The 24851-nt window shown below is 52.2% G+C and overlaps 1 protein-coding gene across 3 annotated transcripts in view; it reads left to right on the forward strand.

Annotated features, from left to right (window-relative positions):
* Positions 1-826: 826 nt before the first annotated feature.
* The window catches only part of CMBL (carboxymethylenebutenolidase homolog), a 37729-nt gene continuing 13704 nt past the window's right edge, over positions 827-24851 (forward strand). The window contains exons 1-4 of one of the 3 annotated variants that reach the window (XM_049860127.1): positions 827-1147; positions 17354-17587; positions 22350-22457; positions 23858-23964. In XM_049860127.1, coding sequence (XP_049716084.1) covers positions 17373-17587; positions 22350-22457; positions 23858-23964 — 430 coding nt within the window. In that variant the 5' untranslated portion in view covers positions 827-1147; positions 17354-17372. Of the gene's footprint in view, positions 1148-2610; positions 3336-17353; positions 17588-22349; positions 22458-23857; positions 23965-24851 lie in introns of those variants that run through there. The other 2 variants (XM_049860137.1, XM_049860145.1) reach the window with 2 other exon arrangements.

Genomic DNA, 24851 nt, shown 5'->3' on the forward strand with positions numbered 1-24851 from the left:
TAATGGGTCTTCCTCCAATCCTGACACTTGTTTTTCTTCACAAGTATCACAAACCATATCCCAGTAATATATTTTATGTCATTGATTTACCTCCTATCCGGAGAAAAGATCCAAGGAAAAAGTCATCCCCAACCTGAAATTCCCAAGTAAAAGCGTGGAAACAAATGAGCTTCAAACGCCAGGCCTCGGGTTTTCCGGTGAAACTCCTGGGGCCGAGGGAGGCTGCCTTCCCTCCGCGGCTGCCACCTGCTTTCCTCAGGAGCACTTCCCCATTCTCTTTCTGGCCTTCTCTGTGGCCTCAGTCAGCTGACCAGGCAAAACGGGGCGGGGGGGGGAGCAGCGAGAGACACGCCATCATTTATTTTAAAAACCAGCCTCCTTGAGCTCTACAGCAGACGACGTAGATCAATGATGGGCCGGCCTCCGCGCTGCCCCTGCTCCCCCTTCTGGTCACCCTTCTCCTCTCCTCACCCCTCCCGCTTCCGGTCACCCTTCTCCTCTCCTCACCCCTCCCGCTTCCGGTCACCCTTCTCCTCTCCTCACCCCCCCTTCCGGTCGCCCTTCTCCTCTCCTCACCCCTCCCTCTTCCGGTCACCCTTCTTCTCTCGCCCCTCCCTCCTCCTCTCCACACCCATCCCCCTTCCGGCCCCCTTCCTCCCCTCGCCCCTCCCTCCTCCTTTCCTCTCTCACCTCCCTCCCTCCTCTCCTCTCCCCTCCCCCTTCCGGTCACCCTTCTCTCACCCCTCCCTCCCTTCTCTCCTCTCCCCTCCCCCTCCTCCTCCCTCCCTCCTCTCCTCTCCCCTCCCTCTCCCCCCTCCCCTCCCGCCTCCGCTCTTCTCCCTCCTCCTCCTCCTTCCTCTTCCTCCCTCCATGCCCCCCCCCAGCATTCCCGGGAGGCCAGACTGGTCCCTCTGCAGACCCCGCCTTCCTGGGTCACCGCGTCCACTTCCCGTCCGAGAAGAGGCGCCTCCCCCTCGGTGGGCCCGTGGCTGTGCCCTGGGCCCTGCCCACGCTGGGTGTCGCCCCGCGCGGGGGGAAGCAGTTTTGAGGACGAAGCAGGTGCGCTCCACCGGGGAGAGGGGCGGCTCTGCGGGGCTGCCGTGCGCGCGCCTTTGTATCAGCAAATACGGTCTCTGGCACGTGCCAGGTGAGTAACCTCCTGGGCCGGCTGATGGAGCGCCTCTCCCCTGTCACCCAGGTCCCGCCTGGTCCTGGCAGAAGCGCACCCACACCCGCTGTACCTGCCTGTCGGCGACTAGCCGTACCTGCTTAAAAACAGCTGGAATCCTAGTGTGTGTAAACAAGGGTTCCTTTTAACACTGCCTTTCCTCCATGCCGTTAAATACCCTTTGAAAGTGTTTCCCACGTTGGACATTTTGATTGCGTGGTTTTGACCAAAACTGTGGACAAACGGGCTTATTTGCATCAAGATCATTTTCATGCTGTTGGCAATGTTTCCAGCCATGGGTCGTGAAGAGGAGGCCCGGGGCCAGGGGTGTGACATCATGTCCTAAGGCTCTGGGCACCTGTTGCCCAGAAAGATTTGTGCAGTTTACTTGCCCCCAGCTGTGTGGAGGGGACAGAGAAACGCGTCATCCTCCCCCAGGCCTTGATTCCTTTGGCTACCTGCAGTTTATGTTTATTTGAGATGGAAAATGCCATCTTAAAAAAAAAAAAAAGGTGCCATCTTGTTGTTTAACTTGTATATGAGTGAGCCCTGGGGTATGGTAAAGGGCATCCTGACCCAGGAACCAGCCAGAGCAAAGGCCAAAGGGGTATGTGCCTGGCCTCTCTAAGGAGCTGCAGGGGGCCAGCTGTGTTCCCCACCTCTACCTTTCTAAGTCACACTGGCTCCCCCGCACTTCAGTCTTTGAGTGGCATAAATGGTTAAGATGGAAACGTTGGAGGTTCAAGTCCACCCAGATGTACCTTGGAAGAAAGGCCTGGCTGTATACTTTCAAAATATCAGCCATTGAAAACCCTGTGGAGCACAGTTCTACGGTGACACACATGGGGTCACCATGAGTTGAAGTCAATTCTACAGTAACTGGTTTGGTTTTTTGGGATCATAAACCCTACAGAAAATACAAATGTGGTTGCTGGAAAGTAGTATGTGGAGCGCTGAAGTTCATAGACTTGCCGAAGGCAAGCAGGGCCCACCTTCCTGCCTGCAAAACTGAAAACCAGTTCTCACTAGCGTTTCTACAGTGTTTAAATCCGATAAAGGGCAAACGCTGCCTCCCGGCCTCTCTCCCACTGCACCTTGCCCTCCTGTGTCACCACCCTGCTGCCTTACCTGTGGCCAGAGCCCTTGCTGGGCTTGCAGGCGGCTCCTATCTCCCAATCTCTTAAGTTCCCACGGAGCCCTAGTGGCACAGTGGTTAAGAGCTCAGCTGCTAACCAAAAGTTCGGCAGTTTGAATCCCCCAGCTGCTCCTTGGAAACCCAGTGGGGCAGTTCTACTCTGTCCTATAGGGTTGCTGTGAGTCAGAATCAGCTCAGTGGCGAAGTGTTTGTTTATTCCTGCATTTCTTAGCTTGTCACAGCCCCATCCACAGCTGTCGCCTGGCTCCTCGAAATCTGTGTTGTCTATTTCTGTTAGAGGACTGGGTTGCTTTGGGAAGCCTGACCACTGAGTTCTTTAAATCCTGGAGGTAAGAAGGCAGGACAGTACCTTATGATCCATTTCTCCTCTTTCTGATGTCCCCTGGGAAAAGGGAATGCTGCTTGATCACATGTTAAAGGATCGTTTCCAGGAGAAGTAAAATCATGGCTCTCATGTGGATGTAAACAGGAACGTGTGTTAGAGGCTTTGTTTTACTCCTAAGGAGGGACCAGGCAGATGTTATCATCAGCTCAAAAAAGAAGTTAGGAAGCGTGAGTTTGTAGAGGAAGAGAACCTCCAAGAAGGTCTACCTGATGAGAGGAGGAGCTGGAGGTCCGACGCGCCCACTTCCAGTGGTCCCCAAGGGTCCTGGCTGGTATTCTTGCTGAGGCACCTCTGTGGGCTGAGGCGGGGGCCATAAAGTCCCCCAGAGGGTGGGCTAGTGAACCTGTGCAGATGGAGGTGGCTGGCTCTGTGCCTGCACATGGGGAGTTGCCAGCTGGCGTGATGCCTGCGCTATGGGCACTGCCCAGGGTTGTGCCAGCCCAGTGTCTCACGGTGTGTCCTATCCATGTGGGCTTGGTGAAACCAACCAAACCAAACCCCCTGTCGCAGAGACAATTCCGTCGCATAGCCACCATATAGGACAGAGTAGGACTGCCCCACCGGGTTTCCAAGGCTGTAACCTTTACGGAAGAAGACTGCCACATCTTTCTCCCTTGGAGCTGCTGGTGAGTTTGAACCACTGACCTTTTGATTAGCAGCCGAGCACTTTTAAGCACTATGAGACCAGGGCTCCTGGGTTTAGTAAGGAAGGACTTCATTCAAAAGTATTATTATGGGGTGGACGTGGGGGCAGGGGAGACTCAGCAGTAGGGCAGCGGGGCTGTTGCAGTAGGACTCTAACATAAGGAAGTGCCTCAAGTGTTAGTCAAAAAGAGTTTTTCTTTTATACCAAAACCAAACCCACTGCCGTGGAGTCGGTTCTGACTCAAAGCTACCCTGTGGACAGATTAGAACTGCCCCATAGAGTTTCCAAGGAGCGGCTGGTAGATTCGAACTGCTGACCTTTTGGTTAGCAGCCGAGCTTTAAACCTCTGCAGTACCAGGGCTCCGTAGTGACCTGATAGGACAGAGTGAAATTGCCCCGTACGGTTTCCAAGGCTCTAATCTTCACGGAAGCAGACTGCCACATCTGCCAGTGTGCTCAAACCACCAGCCTTTAGGTTAGCAGCCGAGTGCTTTAACCATTGAGCCACCAGGGCTCCTTATAAAGAAGAAAACAAACCCGCTGCTGTTGACCCAGTTCCGACTCATAGTGATCCTGTAGGACAGAGTAGAATTAATTGCCCTGTAGGATTTCTAAGGAGTGACTGGTGGACTTGAAATGCCAACCTTTTGGTTAGTAGCCTGAGCTCTTAACCACTTTGCCACCAGGGTGCCTTATGAAACCTGGGGCTGTTGAGTCAATTCTGACTCACAGTGACCGTTATCCAAAACCAAAAAACCACTGCCGTCGAGTCGATTCCAACTCATAGCAACCCTACAGGACAGAGTAGAACGGCCCCATAGAGCTTCCAAGGAGCGCGTTAGCAGCCGTAGCACTTAACCACTACGCCACCAGGGTTTCCGTGACCCTTACAGAGGAGTGCAAATGGCTAACGTGCTTGCCTGGTAACTGAAAGGTTAGAGGTTCGATTCCATCCAGGGGTGCCTCGGAGGAAAGGCCTGGCTACCTACTTCTGAAAAACCAGCCACTGAGAACCCTACGGAGCACAGTCCTACTCTGCACACGTGGAGATAACATGAGTCAGAGTGACTCGACCGCAGCCAGTGATTGGAACAAGGGTAAAAATCAAACCAAACCAAACCCTTTGCTGTCGAGTTGATTCCAACTCATAGTGACCTTATAGGACAGAGGCGGAACTGCTCCACAGGGTTTCCAAGGAGGGCCTGGTGGATTCGAACTGCCAGCCTTTTGGTTAGCAGCTGAGCTCCTAACCACTGTGCCACCAGGAACAAGGATAGAACTGGGTAAATGTTCTACCCTGAGGTCAAGCTGTTCTCTGGGAGAGAGGGGCCCTTCAGGAGGGCTGGGTGCTGGCTCAGCTGAGGGGTCAAGGTTCAGGGACCTGGGGAGGAGGGGAGGCTTAACCCGAGTTTGGCCAACAAGCACTTTGTTCTGAGTGCTCGGTGAGGCCAGGCAGCCCAGTTAATCGTTCACAGGCACGGAGGGGAGCTCAGGGTCTGTGCGTGTCCTTGTCCTGGGTGCACAAGGGGTGCTGTGAGTCTTGTTGGGTCATATGGGAAGGGGGGTTCTTTGCAGTACTCCATTTTCCAAAATACAGAGTGTGGGGGGACCTCCTCACTGGTGATGTTTTCCAGGCTCTCAGGACTCAGATAAGATCCAGCACTGTCAGAGCCACGAGGAGTGCCCCAAATTCCAGGGGCTGTGCCTGTGGGGACCAGGGGCCGGGTCTGGGGTGGGCCATGTGTCCCCAGCACATCTGCTGTGGCACAAAAGAGCCTTCTAGGACCGTGCCACATCCTGTGAAGCTCTGTATCCCCTGCCATCATTCCACACAGCAGGACCCGCACTGAATAGACAGACCCTTTGTGTTTCCATGGAAACGCGGGCACCATCTGCAGAGGGCCCTGGGGCCTCTGAGTCCAGCCCGCTCTTCTGTGCTGTCTGGTGGAGGTTTGATTGGCTTCCTCTGCATCCGTGGAGAAATCAGCTTAGTCTCTGTCTGCAGTTCCACTCGGCACTCCTTTGCTGCTGTTGTTAGCTGCCATCTAGCTGGCCCCCGACTTGTGGTGACCCCATATGCAACCAAAGGAAACGCTGCCCTGTCCTGCACCATTCCTATGATCCATTTCAGGTCGGACCCTTGTGGTCCATAGGGTTTTCTTTGGCTGATTTCTGGAAGTCAGTCTCTAGGCCTTTCTTCCTAGTCCATCTTAGCCTGCAAGCTTCGCCGAAACCTGTTCAGCGTCATAGCAGTATACGAGCCCCCACTGACAGACGGGAGGTGGCTGCGCACGAGGTGCCTCAGGTGGGATTGGAATCGGTGTCTCCCACGTGGAAGGAAGGGGTTTTACCAGTGAAACAACACTGCCCCAGCGTTCCTTTGTTGTTAGGTTAGGTGCTGTCAAGTCGGTTGCAACTTGTAGCGATCCCCCATACGACAAAACGGAACACCGCCCAGTCCTGCGCCAGCCTCAGAATCATTGCTATGAGCTCATTGTTGCAGCCCTGTGTCAGTCCATCTCCTTGAGGGCCTTCCTCTTTTTCGCTGACCCTCTACTTTACCAAGCACAATGTCCTTCTCCAGGGACTGGTCCCTCCTGACAACATGTCCAGAGTATGTGAGATGTAGTCTCACCATCCTTGTTTCTAGGGAACGTCTGGCTGTACGTCTTCTAAAACAGATTTGTTCGTTCTTTTGTCAGTCCATGAGTATATTCGATATTCTTCGCCAACACCACAATTCAAAGGCGTCAATTCTTTGGTCTTCCTTATTCATCATCTAGCTTTCCCATACATATGAGGCAATTGAAAACACCATGGCTTGGGTCAGGTGCATCTTAGTCCTCAAGGTGACGTTGTTGCTTTTTAACACTTTAAAGAGGTATTTTGCAGCATTTTTGCCCAATGCAATATGGCATTTGATTTCTTTTTTTTCTTTATTAACTTTTATTGAGCTTCAAGTGAACATTTACAAATCAAGTCAGACTGTCACATATAAATTTATATACACCTTACTCTGTACTCCCACTTGCTCTCCCCCTAATGAGTCAGCCCTTCCAGTCTCTCCTTTCGTGACAGTTTTGCCAGCTTCCAACTCTCTCTATCCTCCCATCCCCCCACCAGACAGGAGATGCCAACACAGTCTCAAGTGTCCACCTGATATAATTAGCTCACTCTTCATCAGCATCTCTCTCCTACCCACTGTCCAGTCCCTTTCATGTCAGATGAGTTGTCTTCGGGAATGGTTCCTGTCCTGGGCCAACAGAAGGTTTGGGGACCATGACCGCCGGGATTCCTCTAGTCTCAGCCAGACCATTAAGTGTGGTCTTTTTATGAGAATTTGGGGTCTGCATCCCACTGATCTCCTGCTCCCTCAGGGGTTCTCTGTTGTGCTCCCTGTCAGGGCAGTCATCGGTTGTGGCCGGGCACCAACTAGTTCTTCTGGTCTCAGGATGATGTAGGTGTCTGGTTCATGTGGCCCTTTCTGTCTCTTGGGCTCTTAGTTGTCGTGTGACCTTGGTGTTCTTCATTCTCCTTTGCTCCAGGTGGGTTGAGACCAATTGATGCGTCTTAGTTGGCCGCTTGTTAGCATTTAAGACCCCAGACACCACATTTCAAAGTGGGATGCAGAATGTTTTCATAATAGAATTATTTTGCCAATTGACTTAGAAGTCCCCTTAAACCATGGTCCCCAAACCCCCGCCATTGACCTTTGAAGCATTCAGTGTATCCCGGAAACTTCTTTGCTTTTGGTCCAGTCCAGTTGAGCTGACCTTCCATGTATTGAGTATTGTCCTTCCCTTCACCTAAAGCAGTTCTTAGCTACTAACTAATCAGTAAAAAACCCTCTCCCACCCTCCCTCCGTCCCCCCCTCGTAACCACAAAAGTATGTGTTCTTCTCAGTTTATACCATTTCTCAAGATCTTATAATAGTGGTCTTATACAATATTTGTCCTTTTGCCTCTGACTGATTTTGCTCAGCATAATGCCTTCCAGGTTCCTCCATGTTATGAAATGTTTCACAGATTCGTCACTGTTCTTTTATCGATGCGTAGTATTCCATTGTGTGAATATACCACAGTTTATTTAACCATTCATCCGTTGATGGACACCTTGGTTGCTTCCAGCTTTTTGCTATTGTAAACAGAGCTGCAGTAAACATGGGTGTGCATATATCTGTTCGTGTGAAGGCTCTTATTTCTCTAGGGTATATTCCGAGGAGTGGGATTTCTGGGTTGTATGGTAGTTCTATTTCTAACTTTTTAAGAAAACGCCAGATAGATTTCCAAAGTGGTTGTACCATTTTACATTCCCACCAGCAGTGTATAAGAGTTCCAATCTCTCCGCAGCCTCTCCAACATTTATTATTTTGTGTTTTTTGGATTAATGCCAGCCTTGTTGGAGTGAGGTGGAATCTCATCGTAGTTTTAATTTGCATTTCTCTAATGGCTAATGATCGAGAGCATTTTCTCATGTATCTGTTAGCTGCCTGAATATCTTCTTTAGTGAAGTGCGTGTTCATATCCTTTGCCCACTTCTTGATTGGGTTGTTTGTCTTTTTGTGGTTGAGTTTTGACAAAATCATATAGATTTTAGAGATGAGGCGCTGGTCGGAGATGTCATAGCTGAAAATTCTTTCCCAGTCTGTAGGTGGTCTTTTTACTCTTTTGGTGAAGTCTTTAGATGAGCATAGGTGTTTGATTTTTAGGAGCTCCCAGTTATCTGGTTTCTCTTCGTCATTTTTGGTAATGTTTTGTATTCTGTTTATGCCTTGTATTAGGGCTCCTAAGGTTGTCCCTATTTTTTCTTCCATGATCTTTATCGTTTTAGTCTTTATGTTTAGGTCTTTGATCCACTTGGAGTTAGTTTTTGTGCACAGTGTGCGGTATGGGTCCTGTTTCATTTTTTTGCAAGTGGATATCCAGTTATGCCAGCACCATTTGTTAAAAAGAGTATCTTTTCCCCAATTAACTGACACTGGGCCTTTGTCAAATATCAGCTGCTCATATGTGGATGGATTTATATCTGGGTTCTCAGTTCTGTTCCACTGGTCTATGTGTCTGTTGTTGTACCAGTACCAGGCTGTTTTGACTACTGTGGCTGTATAATAGGTTCTGAAATCAGGTAGAGTGAGGCCTCCCACTTTGTTCTTCTTTTTCAGTAATGCTTTGCTTATCCGGGGCTTCTTTCCCTTCCATATGAAGTTGGTGATTTGTTTCTCTATCACCTTAAAAAATGACATTGGAATTTGGATCGGAAGTGTATTGTATGTATAGATGGCTTTTGGTAGAATAGACATTTTTACTATGTTAAGTCTTCCTATCCATGAGCAAGGTATGTTTTTCCACTTAAGTATGTCCTTTTGAATTTCTTGTAGTAGAGCTTTGTAGTTTTCTTTGTATAGGTCTTTTACATCCTTGGTACGATTTATTCCTAAGTATTTTATCTTCTTGGGGGCTACTGTGAATGGTATTGATTTGGTTATTTCCTCTTCTATGTTCTTTTTGTTGATGTAGAGGAATCCAAGTGATTTTTGTATGTTTATCTTATAACCTGAGACTCTGCCAAACTCTTCTATTAGTTTCAGTAGTTTTCTGGAGGATTCCTTAGGGTTTTCTGCGTATAAGATCATGTCATCTGCAAATAGAGATAATTTTACTTCCTCCTTGCCAATCCGGATGCCCTTTATTTCTTTGTCTAGCCTAATTGCTCTGGCTAGGACTTCTAGCACAATGTTGAATAAGAGCGGTGATAAAGGGCATCCTTGTCTGGTTCCCGTTCTCAAGGGAAATGCTTTCAGGCTCTCTCCATTTAGAATGATGCTGGCTGTTGGCTTTGCATAGATGGCATTTGATTTCTTGACTGCTACTTCCATGGGCGTAGATTGTGGATTCAAGTAAAATGACATGCTTGACAACCTCAGTCATTTCTTCATTTATCACGATGTTGTTTATTGGTCATTTATTCCATAGCAATTTGTGGTCTTTTGACTCTTCCATCGAACCAGTGATAACATCTGTCTGGTTCCCTCCTATCGTGTGAGTAAAACAGAATCCTTTCCACATATTTGTTTTCCTATCTGCATGAGAGCCATGGGTTTGCTCTTTTCTGAAAAAATGTCTTTGAACAAATATATGATTTTGAAAAAACAAAGCCCAAAGTCCTGTCAGCACAGGGAGCTCTGCAGGGCTGCCCAGGGTGGTCAGGAGAGGTGCCGTCTCCACCCACCTGCAGTGGACCTGGCCCAGCACCTTCTGCCCACGTGAAGGTCTGGGCAGGGCTCCAGCCTTCTATGGGCACATCCCTCAACTCTCCTGGCCACGCCCCTTCTGGTGGGTGAATAACCTTGTGGTGCGCCTCCGTGACCCGCTGGGGTAAAGGTGCCTATTGGAGAGTGGCTGCCTGGCAACGGCCAGGACTTCTTGTACCCCAGGTCCTTGTGGGCCAGCCAGGTGAGACATCGCCTAGCACTGGTTCTCAGCAGGCAGTGCGGCTGGGCATGAAGCCTGCTGCTGCTGGTCCTGGGTTGCTGTGTGCCTCTCTGTAGTGACCTCTGTTGGCGCTTAGTGTTGTCCCTGGGCAGTGCAGATGGAGGACACGCTGGGCTGCGCACCCAAGGGGTGGAGGCTTGAAGCCACCAGCGGCGCCTCGGAATCTGCTTCTGAAAAACCAGCCATTGCAAACCCTGTGGAGTGCAGTTCTACTCTGACACACACGGGGTCACCATGAGTTGGAGTCCACGCGACAGCAACTGGTTTTTAAAATGTGGCTTATGAAAAAACCTTGAAAACAGTAAAATGATCTCCCATCAAGTAACTAGCTATTAACTTGTCTCTCCTTACAATTTAACTGTTTTACCTCTAATTATAAAATATTTAGAATGTTCACGAAAGTACAGGAAATAATGTGCCAGTCACCCATATTCACATCACCCAGATTTAAAACATGTTAACATTTTGTCCTTTGTACTTCAAATAAAAAATTCAAAGGAAATAAAATGTAACACATACAGCCAGTCAGGAAGTGCCATCTCTTTCCCTTCCCCCGTCCTGCTGTCTTGGTGTTGGTGTCATACTTTTACCACACACATTTGTTGTTGTTGTTAGGTGCCGTCGAGTTGGTTCCAACTCATAGCGACCCTGAGTACAACAGAACGAAGCACCGCCCGCTCCTGCGCCATCCTCACGATTTTTGCTATGTTTGAGCCCATTATTGCAGCCGCTGTGTCAGTCCATCTCGTTGAGGGTCTTCCTCTTTTCCGCTGACCCTGTACTCTGCCAAGCATGATGTCCTTCTCCAGGGACTGGTCCCTCCTGACAACATGTCCAAAGTATGTAAGACGCAGTCTCGCCATCCTTGCTTCTAAGGAATGCTCTGGTTGTACTTCTCCCAAGACAGATTTGTTCATTCTTCTGACTGTCCATGGTATGTTTAAGATTCTTCGCCAACACCAGAATTCAAACGTGTCAATTCTTCTTCGGTCTTCCTTATTCATCATCCAACTTTCTCACGCCATTGAGGTGATTGAAAACACCGTGGCTTGGGTCAGACGCACCTTAGCCTTCAAGGTGACAGCTTAGCTTTTTAACATACATTTAGTAATAAAATATGCATAGTTTTTGTTTTTTAACATTGACATGGTGTCAGAAAAGCAGTTGCCTTTTACATAGCGTTGTTGGTAAATAATAGGTATAGTTTGTTCACTCAGCTGCTATGCAGTATGCTTTTTATGAATAAATCAGAATGTGTCCACTCTCGCCCGACGGTCCTTTAGATTGCTCCCAGTCGTTGGTGTCATAGTTAGTACCACCTAGAACGTCCTGGGATATCCACCTTGGCACAGGTGTGAGTTTCTCTAGGGCATGCACAAAGTGGTGAGGTTTCTGGTGTCTTAGAGTTCTCCAGAGAAACAGAGCCAACAAGATATATATAGAAAGAGAAGGGGGGTTTATTTTAAGGAATTGGATCAGAAGATTGTAGGAACTGGCAAGTCCAAAATGTGTAGATCAGATGACAGGCTAAAGCTTCCTGCAGGCTTGTGTCTGAAATGGCCCAAGGGATGTCTGTTTACACAATCCTTCTCCCTTGGGAAAGCTCAGTTTTTGTTCTTACCAAGGCCTTCAACCGATCGGATGAGGCCCACCCGGGTTGTGGAGGGTGATCTGCTTTACCTAGAATCAGCTGATTGTAGATATCGGACCAGTTATTGTCAAATGGACTCCAACTTGTGGCCCCCCCGACGTGTGTCAGAGTAGAACTGCACTCCGTGGGTTTGCGATGGCTAGATAGATCAGCAGGGCTTTTTTTCCAAGGCACCTCCGGGCGGACTTGAACCTCCCACTTCTGGTTAGCAGCTCCCCTAGGTACCGCTGTATTTTTTATCAACTTTTGCTAGGTAGAGTTTTCATCATAATTCTAAATCTTTCCGGTTTTTACAATCAGTTCTCCATTGTGGTCATGTAACGTGGTCTTCGTGGAAACTTGCACAGTGGGTTCACATGTGGGTAGTTGGGGAACTGCTCACACCTGCTGACAGGATCCCATCCCTGTGCTGCATGTCCCCCTGACAGAACCCCATCCCTGTGTCCATGTCCCCCTGACGGGATCACATCCCCATGTCCATGGACCCCTGACAGGACCCCATCCCCATGTCCATGGACCCCTGACAGGACCCCATCCCCATGTCCATGTCCCCCTGACAGGACCCCATCCCCGTGCTCATGTCCCCCTGACAGAACCACATCCCTGTGTCCATGTCCCCCTGATGGGATCACATCCCCGTGTCCGTGGACCCCTGATGGGACCACATCCCTGTGTCCATGTCCCTTGACGGGACCCCATCCCTGTGTTCCATGTCCCCCTGACGGGACCCCTTGACACGACCTCATGTGTCCCTTTGACAGGAACTCATCCCTGTGTCCATGTCCCCTTGAAAGAACCCCATTCCTGTGTCCATGTCCCCCTGACAGGACCCCATCCCCATGTCCATGTCCCCCTGACAGGACCCCATCCCCGTGTTCATGTCTCCCGGACAGGACCTCATGCCTGTGTCCATGTCCCCCAGACAGGACCTCATCCCTGTGTCCATGTCCCCCCTGACGGGACCCCATCCCTGTGTCCATGGACCCGTGACGGGACCCCATCCCTGTGTCCACAGACCCCTGATAGGGCCTCATCCCTGTGTCTATGGACCCCTGACAGGACCCCATCCCTGTGTCCATGTCCCCCTGACAGGACCTTATCCGTGTGTCCATGTCCCCCTGACAGGACTTTGTCCCTGTGTCCATGTACCCCTGACAGGACCTTATCCCTGTGTCCATGTCCCCCTGACAGGACCTCATCCCTGTGTCCATGTACCCTGGACAGGACCCCATCCCTGTGTCCATGTCCCCCTGACAGGACCTCATCCCTGTGTCCATGTCCCCCTGACAGGTCCCCATCCCTGTGTCCATGTCCCGCTGACAGGACCCCATCCCTGTGTCTATGTCCCCCTGACAGGACCTTATCTGCGTGTCCATGTCCCCCTGACAGGACCCCATCCCTGTGTCCATGTCCCCCTGACAGGTCACCATCCCTATGTCTATGTCCCCCTGACAGGACCTTATCTGTGTGTCCATGTCCCCTGACAGGACCCCATCCCTGGGTCCATGTCCTCCTGACAGGACCCCATCCCTGTGTCCATGTCCCCCTGACAGGACCTTATCCGTGTGTCCATGTCCCCCTGACAGGACCCCATCCCTGTGTCCGTGTCCCCCTGACAGGACCTTATCCGTGTGTCCATGTCCCCCTGACAGGACCCCATCCCTGTGTCCGTGTCCCCCTGACAGGACCCCATCCTTGTGTCCATGTCCCCCTGACAGGACCTTATCTGTGTGTCCATGTCCCCCTGACAGGACCCCATCCCTGTGACCATGTCCCCCTGACATGACCCCTTCCCTGTGTCTGTGTCCCCCTGACAGGACCTTATCTGTGTATCCATGTCCCCCTGACAGGACCCCATCCCTGTGTCCATGTCCCCCTGACAGGACCTTATCCGTGTCTCCATGTCCCCCTGACAGGACCCCATCCCTGTGACCATGTCCCCCTGACATGACCCCATCCCTGTGTCTGTGTCCCCCTGACAGGACCTTATCCGTGTATCCATGTCCCCCTGACAGAACCCCATTCCTGTGTCCATGTCCCCCTGACAGGACCTTATCCGTGTGTCTTTGTCCCCCTGACGGGACCCCATCCCTGTGTCTGTGTCCTCCTGACAGGACCTTTTCCGTGTGTCCATGTCCCCCTGACAGGACCCCATCCCTGTGTCCATGTGCCCCTGACAGGACCTTATCCGTGTGTCCATGTCCCCCTGACAGAACCCTATCCCTGTGTCCATGTCCCCCTGAAAGGACCTTATCCGTGTGTTTATGTCCCCCTGACAGGACCCCACCCCTGTGTCTATGTCCCCCTGACAGGAACTTATCCATGTGTCTGTGTCCCCCTGACAGAACCCCATCCCTGTGTCTGTGTCCCCCTGACAGGATCCCATCCCTGTGACCATGTCCCCCTGACAGGACCCCATCCCTGTGTCTATGTCCCCCTGACAGGACCTTATCCGTGTGTCCATGTCCCCCTGACAGAACCCCATCCCTGTGTCCATGTCCCCCTGAAAGGACCTTATCCATGTGTCTATGTCCCCCTGACAGGACCCCACCCCTGTGTCCATGTCCCCTGACAGGACCCCATCCCTGTGTCCATGTCCCCCTGACAGGACCCCACCCCTGTGTCCATGTCCCCCTGACAGGACCCCATCCCTGTGTCCATGTCCTCCTGACAGGACCTTTTCCGTGTGTCCATGTCCCCCTGACAGGACCCCATCCCTGTGTCCATGTGCCCCTGACAGGGCCTTATCCGTGTGTCCATGTCCCCCTGAAAGGACCTTATCCGTGTGTCTATGTCCCCCTGACAGGACCCCACCCCTGTGTCTATGTCCCCCTGACAGGACCTTATCCGTGTGTCCATGTCCCCCTGACAGAACCCCATCCCTGTGTCGATGTCCCCCTGAAAGGACCTTATCCCTGTGTCTGTGTCCCCCTGACAGGATCCCATCCCTGTGACCATGTCCCCCTGACAGGACCTTATCCGTGTGTCCATGTCCCCCTGACAGGACCCCATCCCTGTGTCCATGTCCCCCTGACAGGACCCCACCCCTGTGTCCATGTCTCCCCGACAGGACCCCACCCCTGTGTCCATGTCCCCCTGACAGGACCCCATCCCTGTGTCCATGTCCCCCTGACAGGACCCCACCCCTGTGTCCATGTCCCCCTGACAGGACCCCATCCCTGTGTCCATGTCCTCCTGACAGGACCTTTTCCGTGTGTCCATGTCCCCCTGACAGGACCCCATCCCTGTGTCGATGTCCCCCTGAAAGGACCTTATCCCTGTGTCTGTGTCCCCCTGACAGGATCCCATCCCTGTGACCATGTCCCCCCGACAGGACCCCACCCCTGTGTCCGTGTCTCCCCGACAGGACCCCACCCCCGTGTCCATGTCCCCCCGACAGGACCCCACCCCCGTGTCCGTGTCCCCCCGACAGGACCCCACCCCCGTGTCCGTGTCCCCCCGACAGGACCCCACCCCCGTGTCCGTGTCCCCCCGACAGGACCCCACCCCCGTGTCCGTGTCCCCCCGACAGGACCCCACCCCCGTGTCCGTGTCCCCCCGACAGGACCCCACCCCTGTGTCCGTGCCCCCCCGACAGGACCCCACCCCTGTGTCCGTGTCTCCCCGACAGGACCCCATCCCTGTGTCCGTGTCTCCCTGACAGGACCCCATCCCTGTGTCTGTGTCCCCCTGACAGGACCTTATCCGTGTATCCATGTCCCCCTGACAGGACCTTATCCGTGTGTCCATGTCCCCCCTGACAGGACCTTATCCGTGTGTCCATGTCCCCCTGACAGGACCCCACCCCTGTGTCCGTGTCCCCCTGACAGGACCCCATCCCTGTGTCCATGTCCCCCTGACAGGACCCCATCCCTGTGTCCATGTCCCCCTGACAGGACCCCATCCCTGTGTCCATGTCCCCCTGACAGGACCCCATCCCTGTGTCCATGTCCCCATGACAGGACCTTATCCCTGTGTCCATGTCCCCCTGACAGGACCTTATTCGTGTGTCCATGTCCCCCTGACAGCACCCCATCCCTGTGTCCATGTCCCCCTGACAGGACCTTATCCGTGTGTCTGTGTCCCCCTGACAGGACCCCATCCCTGTGTCCGTGTGCCCCTGACAGGACCTTATCCGTGTGTCCATGTCCCCCTGACAGGACCCCCTCTTCTCCGATGGAACGCTGACGTAGATTTAAAACACTGCAGTTTAAGAATCTGTCTCCTCATGGATTTAATGCATACGTTTGTTTAGATGTATTTCCGCAGCGTCATTTTATGCTTTGTAGTTAGCAGGCTTTTTTTCTCTTTTGCATTCTGTCTGATGGATGACGCTTTTTCACCCCATCTCATTGTTCTGCTCTTTTCTCACCCAGACGGCTGCTGCGTGTTGTGCCTATTGATTGCCTGCTGGGTCCCTTCCTGGTGTGTCATTTCCTGCCCCAAGCTTCTGTCTGCTGGGTGAGGGGCAGGAGGTTGGCCTGGGTTGTGGAAGTCTTGCTGTAAAGCAGATTAGTATCTGCTCTGCCAGCTGCGCCCAGGGTGGGCTGCTCTGTGCCTTTCCCAGCCTCTGTCTTGCTGTATCGCAGGGTAGTGTAAATTTGGGGTTGGTTTCTTTTCTCCCTTCTACCCAGAGCTTGGGGGCAGTCGTGGTTCAGTGGTAGTATTCTCGCCTTCCATGAGGGCCAATTCCCGGCCAATGTACCTCATGGGCAGACACCACCTGTCCCTGGAGGCCTGTGTGTTGCCGTGGCGCAGACACCACCTGTCACTGGAGGCCTGTGTGTTGCTGTGGCGCAGACAGCACCTGTCACTGGAGGCCTGTGCGTTGCCGTGGCGCAGACACCACCTGTCACTGGAGGCCTGTGTGTTGCCGTGGCGCAGACACCACCTGTCACTGGAGGCCTGTGTGTTGGTGTTATGCTGAACAGGTTTCAGTGGAGCTTCCAGACTAAAATGGACTAGGAACAAAGGCCTGGTGACCTGCTTCTGAAATCAGCCAATGAAAACCCTGTGGATCCACAGCCAATCCTGGGGATGGCACAGGACTGGACAGAGTTTGTCCCATTGTGCATGGGGTCGCCATGAGCCAGGGGCCAACTGGACGGCAGCCACAACAACCCAGAACTTTGAGTGAGATGTGCTGTCTTGCCATGCTCCTAGTCCTGGCTGGAGTTTCTCTAGATTTGTTCTCGAAGTGTGGCCCTCTGAGGGCCCTGGCATTGCCAGAGGTGGGTGTGGCCCCAGGTCCGAATCCCTGACTCACATGGACACAGGGTGGCACGGGATCCCCAGTTCTCAGCTCCTGAATGTGAGGGCCGCAATGCTGCCTGGCTCCGTCCTGGTCTCTGGCTCTCAGCCTCCTCTCCAACCCTGGTTCCTGGGTCATGTCTTTTTTCCGGCAAGCCCTACCATTGTAACTTTTCAGTCCAGCATACCTGGTGTTCATAACGGGCGTGGATCCTTGTTCGTGTTCCTCTGCCGTGTTGCCAGAACCAGAGTTACCCTTGATCTCTTACTAATAAACGCTTGGATAGGTAACAGTTGCCGTTGAGCCCGTTCCGACTCACGGCGCCCCCACATGCCTCACAGTGGGACTGTGCTCCATAGGGTTTTCAATGACTGAGTTTTTGGAAGTCGATTGCCAGGACTTTCTTCTGAGGAGCCTCTTGGCTGACTTGAACCTCCAACCTTTCGGATAGCAGCCAAGTCTGTTAACTGTTTGCACACCCGGGAACTCCTATTAAGTACCATGGGTGGAGTTAAAATGGTTTTTTCCCCTATAATCTTTTCGTTCACTTGGAGTCGTTAGCATTGCACCATTTGAAATGTAATGTGTGTTGTCCTCTCCGTAGCCCGACATAGGTCCCTGCCATGGCTAATGAGGCCAACCCCTGCCCGTGCGACATTGGCCACAGGATGGAGTATGGGGGCCAGGGGCATGAGGTCCAGATCGAGCACATCAAGGCGTATGTCACCAAGCCCTCCATCAACACTGGCAGAGCCGTGGTTGTCATCCAGGACATTTTCGGCTGGCAGCTACCAAACACCAGATACATGGCTGACATGATTGCTGCAAATGGGTACACGTACGTATCAATCCTGGCACTTTGCTTCAGTCCGTGTAAATATCTGTGGTCTATTTTGTTTCCCCAGGGTCTTAGTGATTTAGTGGTGCTATAACAGGAATACCACAAGTGAGTGGCTTTAACAAACAGAAATTCATTTTGTCACAGTTTAGGAGGCTAGAAGTCCAGATTCAGGGTGCTAGCTCTAGGGGAAGGCTTTCTCTCTCTGTCTGCTCTGGAGGAAGGTCCTTGTCTCTTCTGCTTCTACTTTCTGATCCCTTGGCATCTCTCCTTCCCCATCAAAGCTTTGCTCACTTGTTTAATCTCTTTTATATTTCAAAACAGATTGACTCAAACATACCTACCTCATTAACGTAACATAAAATTTTTTTTTTTTAGACAACCCATCCTACAATGGGTTTATAACCACAGGCATAGAGGTGAGGATTTACAACACATTATTTTATTTTTTTTTTAAATCTTTTTTTTCCCCAGATCATTTAATTTACTTTTATTTATTTTTAATTGTACTTTAGATGAAGGTTTACAGAACAAACTAATTTCTCATTAAACAGTTAGTACACATATTGTTTTATGATCTTGGTTAACAACTTCATGACGTGTCAGCACTCTCCCTTCTTGACCTTGGGTTCTCTATTACCAGCTTTCCTGTTCCCTCCTGCCTTCTACTCCTTGCCGCTGGGCTGGTGTGTCCCTTTAGCCTCGTTTTGTTTTATGGGTCTGTCTAATCTTTGGCTGAAGGGTGAACCTCGAGAGTGACTTCATTACTGAGCTAAAAGGGTATCCAGGGGCCATACTGTCCAGGTTTCTCCAGACTGTCAGGGCAGTAAGTCTGTTCTTTTTTTGAGTTAGAATTTTGTCCTACGTTTTTCTCCATCTCTGTCTGGAACCCTCTGTTGTGATTCCTGTCAGCTCAGTCAGTGGTGGTAGCTGGGCACCATCTAGCTATACTGGACTCAGTCTGGTGGAGGCCGTGGTAGATGTGGTCCATTAGTCCTTTGGACTAACCGTTCCCTTGTATCGTTAGTTTTCTTCATTCTTCCTTGTTCCTGAAGGGGTGAGACCAGTGGAGTATCCTAGATGGCCGCTCTCAGGCTTTTAAGATCCCAGGTGCTACTCACCAAAGTAGAATGTAGAACATTTTGTTTATAAACTATGTTATACCAGGTGAGCTAGTTGTTCCCCGAGACCACGGTCCCCACAGCCCTCAGCCCAGCAGTTTGTTCCCTCAGGGAGTTTGGATGAACAACATGTATTTTGGGGGACACAGTTCAATCTGTAACATTCCACCCTTTAGTCCCCCCGAATTCATGTCCTTGGCACATGCAGAACACATGCACTCCATCACATCATCCCAAAAGTCTTAAATCCACTCCAAGTCCAAAATCTCATCTTCTGAATCATCTAAATCCAATATAGGTGAGACCCTAGGCGTATTCCACGCTGGGGCAGAATTCCTCTCCATCCGGGAACCTGTGAAATACAGACTACAGGTTATCTGTTTCTAAAGCACAGTAGTGAAACAGGCACAAGGCAGACATTCCCATTACAAATGGCAGCATTTGGAGGGAAAGAAGGGATACCTGGCATCAAGCAAGTCCAAAACCCAGCAGAACAACTTACAATATACATTTGCTTTTAAGGCTCGAAAATAAACCTCTGTTCTCTGAGACCATTTGGGCAAAGGCCCTGCTCTCCATAGTCTGGGTGTTGGCTACACCCTCTGGGTTCTGGGTGGGGGCCCCTTGACCGTGGGCTTCAGCGCCGCCTTCTAGGCCCACTCGATGGCAACTCTGGTCCCTTTGCTTTGGGTGGCTCCATTTTCCTAGTCCATCTGAGTAGCAAGCCCACCCCTTCAGCCCTGGCAGGCTCCATTCTTCTGCCCTTTGGGCGTGGTAGCCCTGCCCCCTCAGTTTTGGGCTGTGGCCCCATTCCCTGGCATGTTTTAAGAGCTGCCCCAGACTCCGGAACTGAGTTGATGAAGATCCAGCTCTTTGGAACCTAGGAGGCTGTGGCCCCACCCTTTGACATCCAGGAGACCATGGCCCCACCCTTTTAAACCAATGCAGCCCTGATTCCTGTGCTCTTTCCAACAGTTCTGCTGATCTCCAGGCTGCTCCAGGGGTGATCATTTTCTTTTCTCAGAGGACAATAGATGTTGCTCCTTTGACCTGTTGCCTGCCTGTGGAATTCCAAGAGGCAGACAGCGTTCTTTCTTTCTCTGTCCTCTTCAGTCTAAGCTGTTGGGTTTTCTGCTGTGGTAGTTGGTTAGACCTATCAGTTACAGGCTTAATTTTTTTTTAGCAAAAGATTATATAGACAGATCTTTGGTGTACAGTCTAGGACATGTGTCTTCAGTTTGTACAACAGAATTTTCCATGTCTTTAGGTTCTGTTTTCATTTTGCACAGCTCATTTTTAAGTCCATCTCTTTCATTTTGCATTTTACTATAAGCTGCAGGAAGGAACCACACAGCCTCTTTAAGATCTTGCTTAGAAATCTCCTCAGCCAGATATCCAAGTTCATCACTTACAAGCTTTTCCTTCCACCAAACATTTGAACATAATTCAGTCAAGTTCTTTGCCGCTGCATAAAAAGCACCAGTCTTCCTCCGTTGTCCAATTACATGGTCATCATTTTCTTTTAAAGCCTCATCAGAAGCACGTTTAATGTCCACATTTCTACCAACATTCTGTTGCTGGTGCCGTGTGTATTCTCTTAAGATGATAGAGCCTTTCTATATAGTTCGCCTCACTTCCTTCTCAGCCCTCAGCAGGATCACCTTTAACATCCATGATTCTACCAACAGTCTCTTCAAGGCAATCCAGGTTTTTATTATTAGACAACTTAAAACTCTTCCAGCCTCCACCCATTACCCAATTCTAAAACCACTTCGACATTGTAGGTATTTATTAGAGCAGGACCCTCACTTCTTAGGGTCACTGGGAGTGGTTCCCAGCATGGACCTTGGGACCTTGCCTGCAGTGTAGACTTAGGTCGCTGGGAGTGGCTCCCAGCATGGCCCTGGGGGCCTCTGGCCTGCAGTGTAGACTCGGGTCACTGGGAGTGGTTCCATTGTGGCCCTAAGGGCCCCTGGCCTGCAGTGTAGACTCGGGCTACTGGGAGTGGTTCCCAGCGTGGCCTCGGGGGGCCCCTGGCCTGTAGTGTAGACTTGGGTACTGAGTTTTATATACCAGTGTGGCCCTGGGGACCCCTGGCCTATAGTGTAGTTTGGGAATTTGTGTCCTAGTGGGGGCCCAGACCCAGGTGTGCTCTTCCTGGGTGGCCCGTTGTCTCTGGATGGGCCCAGACTTGGCCTCTGGAGCACCTTGGCCCTGGGTAGATCTCAGCCTCGGTGAGCTGCAGGGCTCTGGGCTGTCCAGGTGCAGGCCTGTCTGATCCAGTGGTGTCTGAGCTCCACTGGGCTCTGGCATTGGTGCTGTGAGAACCACCCCGAACGCTTGCCCTGTCAGCTGGGTGCTGTTGCAGCTTGGGGAGGCTCCTGCCTGTTTGTGTCCCAGCTTCCCCTGGTGGAGATGGAAGTTGCCAGGCATGGAAGGGTTGGAGCCATTTCTGCCTCGGAAGCTCAGAAGGCCGTGTGTGGTTCTCCTTGTCTTAAAAAGAGGAGCTGGTGACAGCTTTGGACTTTCTGGATCCCTGTGACCCAAAAACCAGCGACGGTCACAGAACTCCCCACCTTTGTGTTCCAGAAAGCAGAATGCCCTCCCCCGTGACTTACTGAGGCTCATGGTGCCGCTTGTGTACCCAGGACAAGGCCACGCACAGACCCTGAGCTCCCCTCTGTGCCTGTGAACTATTAACTGAGATGCCTGGCCTCTCTGAGCACTCAGATCAAAGTGCTTGTTGGCCAAACTCGGGTTAAGCTTCCCTCCCTCCCCAGGTCCCTGAACCTTGACCCCTCAGCTGAGCCAGCACCCTGCCCTCCTGAAGGGCCTGCCCCTCCCGCAGAGCAGCTGCCCTCAGGGCAGGACCTTCTCCACAGCTGCTTCTTTCTAGCCTTGTTTACTTTTACACCCGTTTTGCCTACCTCTTAAGACCCTTGCTGAGCTCATGGTCAGAGTGTTCTCCCTATTGCAGTAGGCCCCTTGCCCACTGCAGTGCCCCCCCACCCCATCCCCCTGCATCGTCTTTTCTTGTGAATAAAGCCTCTCCCTATCTGGAGCCCTGGTGGCGCAGTGGTTAGAGCTTGGCTGCTAACCAAAAGGTCGGCAGTTTGAATCCACCAGGCGCTCCTTGGGAAGCCTATGGGGCAGTTCTACTCTGTCCTATAGGGTCGCTATGAGTCAGAATCGACTCAATGGCAGTGGGTAGGTTTGGGTATCTAAGTTGGTTTTTTAAGTTTGACTCTGGAAATCAGGCGCACCTGCCTCACTTTCCTACACAGAGAAACCCACTACACTAGCCACCCCCATTGCCGCTCAGTGCAAACCCAGTTTTGAATGAAAAGGTGACTTGACTTTCTGCCCGTTCAGCTCTCCAGATTTCTTCTTGCAGGTGAGGCAAGCCCAGGAGCAGACACAGAGCCAGCCCTGATGGTGTGGTTCTGCCCACACCACACTCAGTATGCCAAAGGGATAAGTGCCCGGGTCCCACCAACAACCCCCAACTGTCCCTGCTGTGCAGAGGAGGCTGGGCACAGACAGAGGCTTGCAGGTGCCCGATAGGGAGCAGCTGGGCCTCTTGTTTCATGATGGTCCTCGGCCTGCTCTGGAGGGGGTCTTTCTGTGTCTGTGCTTTGCAGCACCATCCTCCCAGACTTCTTTGTCGGGCAAGAGCCCTGGCATCCCTCCAGTGACTGGTCCACCTTCCCGGAGTGGATAAAGACAAGAAACGCCCAGAAGGTTGACAAGTAAGTCCTCGTGGGTGTGGCTGGGCTTAGGGGCGGTAGGGGTGGGGAGGGGGGTCCCACGTGCCCACTCAGAGACCCTGTGTAGGACTTCCAATGGCCACAGCTAGTGGGGTCCTCCTGAAGTCCCAGGAAAGACATTTGCACTTGGCTCAGTGTATGGACACACAGCCAGGAGCCCACAGGCCCTCTGTGTTCCCTGCAAGCGCCTTCCCTCCCTCTCTGAGGAGCCGCTTCAACGCCGGTGTGGGAACACAGCTGCACTGCTTATCCTTGACAGGCATCAGGGCTTGTGGGGCCAGCACTGGCTGAGGGGCTGAGGGGCCTGTGGGGCCAGTGCTGGCTGAGGGGCTGAGGGGCCTGTGGGGCCAGCATTGGCTGGGTTCCAGGGCTGCCATGACAAAATGGCTTCAAAGCACAAGAATTTGTTTTCTCACACGTCTGAAGACTGGGGGCCTAATTCGGGCCCGTGCTCTCTCTGTGCCTCCAGGGAAGACCCCACTCCCTCCCGTCTCCTCCAGCTTCTGTAGCCCCAAGAGGGCCAGCCATTCCTAGGGGTACAGGTACATTGTCACAGGGCATCTGTCTCCCTCATGTGACATGGCCTCTGTCTGTCTGTTCTCCTTTTGTAAGACACCACTCCGAAGGAATTAGGGCCAGGACCCCACTACCCCAGGTGACTTAGCTGAGAACATCTGCAAAGAAAGACCCTATTCCAAACAAGGCCACATTCCCAGCACAGGGGTTAGAACTTCAGCATGTCTCTTTGGGCGGGGGGGGGGGGGGGGGCGGGGCATGATTCAGCCCACAACACCCCTTTCCTTCCACTCCTGGCTGCAGGGCCAGTTGAGAGGGCAGAGAAGGTATTGAGAATAGACCCAGCCTTGACTGCTCAGCTGGCTGCAGCTGAGGCACTGGCTCCCCTCAGCCCAGACTGGCCTCTCTGTCCCCTGGAGACTGTAGGGCTTTGGAGTAGGCTTTGTAGGAAGGACTGTGGTCTTGCCAGGTTCGGGGAGCTCTGGGAGAAAAGGGGAGGTACCCCCAGTCTCCAGCCTTCGACTGGATTACCTCTGAGCCACCAGCCACCCAACAGACCCCCTCCTTCCAATTGAAGTACGAAGTAAGGAGGGAACATGGCCTGGAATGGTCTCTCTGGTCAAGCTCCTCCCTGCACAAGAAACCTGAGCCCAGGAGAAAGAGGGTTCCCCAGATAGCCCCACTTGCCAGGCCCTTTGTCTTCCTGGTGCCCTCCTGTCCCTTTGCCTAGGTCCTCTCCCTAGGACATAGTGGCCCGGGATATACCACCTTTGGCCTGGGGTGTGACCTGCTGTGCCAAAGGCCAGGCCGGGCCACCCCTTGGCCACTCGGCCCTGGACCCGAGACCCTTGGTTCCTTTCTCCTAGACCACACTGCCCGGACTCCCTGCCTTCTGTCTGCTGGGCTGGTGGGCCCTGGGCCTCGCCTGTGCCACAGCCCTGCTCAGCTCTCCAGGGCCTCCCCACGACAGGAGGTGAGCGTGGGGGGACCTATCCAAAGCCAGGTCCTAGTGCTCCCAGCAAAGTGGAGAACAGACTCGGAGCTGTAAAAAAGCTTTTCCAGAAGTCCTTAATTACTGCTCCAGCATTGTGGACGATACTGTTTGCACAGAGTCGCATGCTGGTTCTGTTTAAATGTGTGCAGATACGGGTTACTGGGACCACAAGAACGAGGAACCACTGCCGCATGGCTTGCTACTCCTTTCCTTAACTGCAAACATGCAGCAGTCCTTCCCCACAGAGCAAACAGCTTTCTGGGCTGCCTTTTGGTATGCTGTTGCTACCTGAATTTGCCTTAGAGTTCCAAACAACTCATTTGAACATGAACTTGGGAGCCATTGCCCATTTGCAAGATGAGGCTACCCCTCTTGGTCTCTCTTGGCTTGAGTAGCCCTGGTGCCCTTCCAAATACAGATCTGCTCTAGGGTGTGGGAGGGGCCGGGGATGCAGAGCTTGGGGGTGTTAGAGGAAGGGGCAGGGGCGCTGGCCTGTGGGGCTAAGTCCGTGGCCTCCATCCTGAGGCTGCAGAGCTGTTGCTCAGCTGTTGGCTGGGACGTAGATGGGCAGGCTTATGTTTTGGGAAGCAGCCTCCCGCAGCACAGTGGGTGGGACAGGGAGACCAGCAGGGGTGCGTCTCTTGGCAGAAGTGCTGAGGCTGAAGTCTGAAAAGAACCATCCTTGAGAACTCCAAATGGCCCTTGGTGGTCCAGCCTTTCACCCCCATGGCGTCTGACTGCAGTCACCTCTCCAGTTGCTTGCAAAGTGTCAGGGATTGAATTGTGTCCCCTAAGTATGTGCTGTTCCTGTGGATCTGACCCTGTTTGGAAATAAGACTTTTGTTAACAAGGCCAGATCCATGTAG

Source organism: Elephas maximus, chromosome 2 (genome assembly GCF_024166365.1).
Source record: "Elephas maximus indicus isolate mEleMax1 chromosome 2, mEleMax1 primary haplotype, whole genome shotgun sequence".
NCBI classification, from domain to species: Eukaryota; Metazoa; Chordata; class Mammalia; order Proboscidea; family Elephantidae; genus Elephas; species Elephas maximus.